Genomic DNA, 6,480 nt, shown 5'->3' with positions numbered 1-6,480 from the left:
AGCTCCAAGGAGATTATGTTGAAAAATAAAAAAAAAATTTACCCAAAAAAAATTGTTTTTATACTTCATTCTAAGGACTTATTGAACTACCCTCGTAGTTAAAATCTCGTAAAATCCTTAAAATTCTACGAAATTCTTTGAATTTCTTAAAAATCATTTCAAATCCCTAAATATCTTCGAAATTTGTTGAATTTCTTAAAAATCCTTTCACATGACTAAATATCTTTGAAATCTCATAAAAATTTAAAAGGCTTCAAAATCCCTTTCCATAAAACATTTATATCCTATCAAATCTTTTTAAGCCAGTTGAAATATTTAAATGTTTTTAAAATGTGTTTTAGCCTTTTAAAATGATGTAAAAGCCTTAAATTCTACGAAATTCTTTGAATCACTTAAAAATCCTTTATACTTTAAATTCTGTAAAATGTCTTGAAACCCCTTCAAACATTTTAAAATTTTGAATTCCATGAAACCTTTAAATCCTACTAAACCCTTTGAAATATCTCAAAATCTTTTATAATGTTTGAAAGATTCTGAAACCTCTTGAAATCCTTTAAAATCTCTCGGGATTTTCGTAAATTCTGGCAATTTCTTGAAATTATTTGAAATCCCAAGGAATTTTTTTATCCCATAAAATTCCTTTTTTTTGAAAATTTAATATCTGTTCTACGTTTAAAAATATCGGTTCTGAATTGAAAATATTTGCTTCTTTCTTTTTCAGGTGACCCTTTCAGAAAAGTACCTAGTGTCCGTTTGCTCAGAATACAATCACGTTCGAAGCTGGGCAGTAACAAGATTTCGAGGTATGATTTCCACTCAACCTGGTTCGATGCCCGAGGCAAGTTTCAAAATCGTCTCCTTGGATGCCATCGATCCTTGCATTAGTTACAACGCTGGCAACGATTTTGGTAAATTTGCCCTTTACAAATTTTCCTTCGCTGATTAATTAAAATATTGATAATATTAATAATATATATCATTAATAATCATTTATTAATTTAATTTAATTTAATGATTAATTAGGAATTATATTATAATATTATTTTTATTTATTTTTTTATTTCTTAATTGATTAATATCATTATTACTAAATTATTACTTAATTAATACCGAATTGTAACTATACAGAACGCAATTTATCTTATTTTAATCTAATTTGTCGTATATTCAGGGTGGCCGTTTTAATTGAAGAAAGAATTTCCCAGTTGATTTTTAAACTTTTAAAATTAAATTTCCTCTCTTCCAGATCAATAAAAATAAATAAAAATACTCTCTTCCAATTGAGAAACAAATTCGAAAATAAAAAGTTTCATCCTTCAACTTAATAAAAAAGCTAAGAATTACCTCTTCTAATTAAAAAAAAAACACCAAAAGTTCGTGCATTCTAACTCTATAAATATTTTATAAATAAAAAATGCCTCTCTTTCAATAAAATTTTTTTTACAATTCCTCTTCCAGTTTAGAAAAAAATGGGAATAAACCAAATTTCCCTTAAAATCAATAGAAATGTTAAAAAGGACAAAAATAGCCTCTTCCAATTAAAAACAAAATAAATAACTAAAATTTCATCCCTTACAACTCAGTAAAAATTAATGAAAACGAAAAAATTTTCTCTTCAAATTGAAAAATAAATCAATTTCATCCCTTCCAACTCGATAAAAATCTTTAAAGAAAGCAAATCCCCTTCTTCCAATTCGCCTCTTGCAATTGAGAAAAAAATTTGAATATAAAAAGTCTCCTTCTTCAATTTAATAAAAATGCTAACAATTGAGTCTTCCAATTAAGAAAAAAATAACTTAAAGTTCGTTCCTTCTAACTCAATACAAATTTTATAAATATAAAAATTCTCCTCTTTTAATACAAAAAATAATCAAAAATAAAACATTCTTTCGTTAAACTCAATATAATTTTTTTTTAAATCGTCTCTTTCAATTCAAACAAAAAAATAAATCACGTAAATTTCATCCCTTCCAACTCGATAAAAATGTTTAAAAAATATAAAATGTCTCTATGTTAATTCAACAAAAATTTAAAAAAACCTTGTTTTAAACTCAATAGAAATGTTAAAAATACCAAAATTTCCTTCTTATTCTTTCGTAAAATTAGAAAATAAAAATTCCTCCTTTTCTTTTAAAATGAGAATGGTGAAATTCAAACTTTTTTAAATACATAAATCCCTGAAATTTGAAATATTTTAATTTTTAGTCGTTTACAATTATTAATTGTTCAATTGTTATTTATACATCAAAATTCAACACTTTCACTCAGAAATTACAAATTTTTTTCAATTAACGAAATAACATTTTAACGGAATGATTTTATTATGGAAAAAGTTAACAATTGAAAGTCACATTGCAAAAAAGTTGAAATCGAATTTCAAATTGCATTATACCAAATAATTTTTTGTTTTAAAGTATAAAATTTTTACAGAAATCTTAAAAAAAAATTATTATTACGGAACTTTGAAATACTTTTTAGAAGATTCATTTCGCAAGTTAAGAAATCTACATTTTATTTAAAATTTTGTAAATCTTCGAAAATTGTTTATTGTTTTTGAAATTTTTTCAAAACTTCTAAATTGAAAAATGAATCAGGAAATTTGTAAATTAAAACAATACTTTAAACAATTGTGAGTTGGAGACATCAAAAATTAAATTATTATAATTTTTTCTACAAACTGAAAACTTTTTAAATTGTAATTTAAATTATTTTAATTCTAAGTCGTTCCAAATGAATAATTTATCATTAGTTATCTGTACTTCAAAATTTGTTTTCGATTTGAAATCTTTTTAAATATTTGCTTGAAATTAATTTTTCTTTCAAAATCGCTAAGAAGATTACAAATTTGATTTCAAAAACATCAATAATCTATTTTTGTTTAAAATTTTTGAATCTTTACAAATTTTTAATTATTTTTGAATTTTTTTAAAAGCATCTAAATATTTTTTTAACTCGAATTATTCGTAAAAATTATTTAAAATTCTTGAAATTATTAAAAAAAATAGAAAATAATTTAATTTTATCACAGGAATCTTAAGAATTCTTTTATATCGCTGAATCTTTTAAAATCCTGAAGAAGCTTCAAATTTTGATGTCAAAAGCTTCAAAAATCTATATATTGTTTTAAATTTTTGGAATCTTCAAATTATTCGAATTCTTCCTAACATTTTAAAAAAAATCCTGCAAAATTAAAAATGCTTGAAAATCTTGAAGATTCTTTTTTTACAATTTTTTTAATCTTTTGAAATATATTTACATATTCCCTGGATATCAATTACAAAAAATCAAAATGTATTTTTGATTTTACTAGGAATTTTAATAAAGTTATTTTATTTTTTCGAAACTTTACAGAATACTTGAAAAGCTTTTATTTTTTTGTTCGAAATCGTCAAAAATCTACATTTATTGTTTAAATTTGTCAAATCTTTTCAAATTTTTAATTTTTTTGAAACTTTTAAATATATCTTGAACGTGCTCAATTTAAAAAAATGAATAATTGTTCAATAACTATTTATTTGTCTACATTTATCTTTAAATATTTATATATACTCTTAAAATTAATTTTTCAAAGTAAAAAATTATTAAAAATGTTCCTAGGAATCCCAAGACAATTTTTTATTATCTTAAAACCTTTTAAAATCCTCAAAAAGATTCCAATTTTTCTCCGAAATCTTTAAAATATTAACAAATTGTTCTTTTTATCGTTTTTTTTTTTAATTGAATGGGTTTTTTACCAAACATTTTCAATTTTAAACGATTGTAATTCCTCAAGTCTTCAAACCTGCATTTTAAAATTACTGAATTAAAAAGACTTTAAAATAATTCAGAGGATTCAGAGGAATTCAGAAGAATTGAAGGGATTGGCGAAATTTTATTAATTTAGAGAATTCAAATGATTCAAAATAATTCAGGGGATTGAAAGTTTACAGAGAATTCAGAGAATTTGAGAGCATTTAGGAAATTCAAAGAATTCTGAGAATTCACGGAATTAAGAATAGAAGTAGGAATTCATATCATTTGAGGAATTTAGAGAAACTCTGAGAAATTAAGGAATTCTAAGAATGTAAGAAATTCAGAGAATTTGAAGAACTCAGAAAATGTAAGGAATTCAGTTAATTTAAGGGATTCAGAGAACTTACGGAATTCAGAGAATTTGGGAAATTCTCAAAATTTAAGGAATACAGAGAATTTAAAGAATTCCGAAAATTTAAGAAATTCACATAATTTAAGGCATTCAGAGAATTTAAGGAATTCAGAGAATTTAAGGAATTCCGAAAATTTAAGGGCTTCAGAGAATTTAAAGAATTCAGAAAGTTTAGGGAATTTACAGAATTTAAGAAATTCAGAGAATTTAAGAAATTCAGAGAATTTAAAGAATTCAGAAAATTTAAAGATTTCAGAGAATTTAAATTATTCCGAAAATTTAAGGAATTTAAGGCATTTAGAGAATTTAAGGAATTCAGAGAATTTAAAGAATTCCGAAAATTTAAGGGCTTCAGAGAATTTAAAGAATTCAGAAAGTTTAGGGAATTTACAGAATTTAAGAAATTCAGAGAATTATAGAAACCCTCAGAATTTAAAGAATACAGAGAATTTAGGAAATTCACTGAATTTAAGGGATTCAAAGAATTTAAGGAATTCAGAGAATTTTAGAAATCCTCAGAATTTAAGGAATACATAGAGAATTTAGAAAGTTTAAGGAATTCACTGAGTTTAAGGTATTAAAATAATTTAAGGAATGCACAGAATTTAAAGAATTCAGAAAATTTAAGGAATTCAGAAAATTTAAAGAATTCAAAAAATTTAAGAAATTTACAGAATTTAAGGGCTTCAGAGAATTTTAGAAATTCGCAGAATTTAAGAATACAGAGTTTTGAATATATAAGGAATTCCGAGAATTTTAGAAATTCTCAGAATTGAAGGAAAACAGATAATTTAAAGAATTTAGAAAATTTAAGAAATTCAGAGATTTTCACGTATTCATAGAATGCAAGAAATTAAAAATGTTCCAGGAATTCTGAGAATTCCAAATTGTAGGAATTCAGGGATTTTCAGTAATTTAAAAAATTCAAGGATTTCATGGAATTCCGAGAATTTTATGGATTTTGGAGCATTTAACTAATGCAAGAAACTTAAGAAATTCAGAATATTCCAGAATTTCAGAATATTTTAGGATTTCAGGGAATTCGGAGAAATCAAGGATTTTAGAGAATTCAGAGATTTTCAGGAAATTAGAGAATCTGCCAAATTTTAATACTCTAAATATAAAACTCTTAATAAAAAACAAGACATGTAAATGACTTATTTTAAGTTTTTAAAGCCGTGGATTTTTAATTTAAAAATGGCTTTAAATTTATTAAGGTACCATGTTTTATCTATTCAAATTCAAATTTTTTAAATATAAAACGCTCTAAATTTGAAAAAGTTCATTTTTAAGTTGTAAAATTGATTAATTTTCATTTTTAAATTTTAATTCGTAAAATTATTGAAATTGGTGAGTCGGAGAGACTTTGCGAGTTAGGATTTATTCAGCTATTTAAAGTTTTTAATTAAAAATTTAAATAATTTATTCAAGTAATTCAGGAAATTTTAGGTTAAAATTAATTATTTAACTAAGCATTGGTTTTAATTTGGTGTTCAAGTATAAATTATAATTATTTTCAAGCGATATAAATTTGAAAGATTAAACTAAATTAAATTCAACAATTTTCAAGGTTTCGATATATGCTTTAAATTCAAGATAGATTAGTTTTAAACGATTAAAGTTTGCAATAATTTAACATTAAACGTTTCAAACTGAAAACTGATCAACAAGTCAATTTTTAAAATTTAATTCACTGTTTTGAAAGATTTAAAATAGGGAAGTAATCAAACTTTTATAATATTGAAAATAATTCTGACTTTTTTTATACTAGAAACGTTAAAGACTTCCCTCATGCAAGAAATTTAAGAACCCATGTTTAAAATAAAATATTTTAATTGCAGAAATATTATTAGTTTCCAATTATATTATTAATTTTTTATATAATTATTCCTAATTAAAATGTAGGTCCCTTTGGTGAGCAAGACGACGAGCAGGTTTTCGTCCAGAAAGTCGTTCCCGAAACCGATCAATTATTTGTAAGATTGGCATCGAATGGAAAAAGAGTCTGCGTTATACAATCCGTAGATGGAAGTGTGATAACTTCCTTCTGTGTCCACGAATGCGAAGGTTCGAGTCGAATGGGTTCGAGACCGAGGCGGTTTATTTTTACTGGTCATTCCAGCGGTGCAATTCAAATGTGGGATCTCACCACGGCCCTCGATCCTTCATTCAGTCTGGTTCCAGGTTTGTCCATTTTTTCGCTTTCAATATTTTTATCTAAATTTAAACCCGTAAACAGGATTTATTTATTTTGTTTATTTTATTTATTTTATTTATTTTATTTATTTTATTTATTTTATTTATTTTATTTATTTTATTTATTTTATTTATTTTAT

The 6,480-nt window shown here is 23.9% G+C and overlaps 1 protein-coding gene across 2 annotated transcripts in view; it reads left to right on the top strand.

Annotated features, from left to right (window-relative positions):
• The window catches only part of LOC117172715 (BTB/POZ domain-containing protein KCTD3), a 60,864-nt gene that overhangs the window by 41,790 nt on the left and 12,594 nt on the right, over positions 1 to 6,480 (top strand). For both annotated transcript variants that reach the window (XM_033360876.1, XM_033360875.1), the window contains exons 8-9: positions 722 to 908; positions 6,050 to 6,328. In XM_033360876.1, coding sequence (XP_033216767.1) covers positions 722 to 908; positions 6,050 to 6,328 — 466 coding nt within the window. The remainder of the gene's footprint in view (positions 1 to 721; positions 909 to 6,049; positions 6,329 to 6,480) is intronic.

This window comes from Belonocnema kinseyi, chromosome 5 (assembly GCF_010883055.1).
Source record: "Belonocnema kinseyi isolate 2016_QV_RU_SX_M_011 chromosome 5, B_treatae_v1, whole genome shotgun sequence".
NCBI classification, from domain to species: Eukaryota; Metazoa; Arthropoda; class Insecta; order Hymenoptera; family Cynipidae; genus Belonocnema; species Belonocnema kinseyi.
The sequence above is the reverse complement of the archived record's forward strand: the minus strand, read 5'-3'. Positions and strand labels throughout refer to the sequence as shown.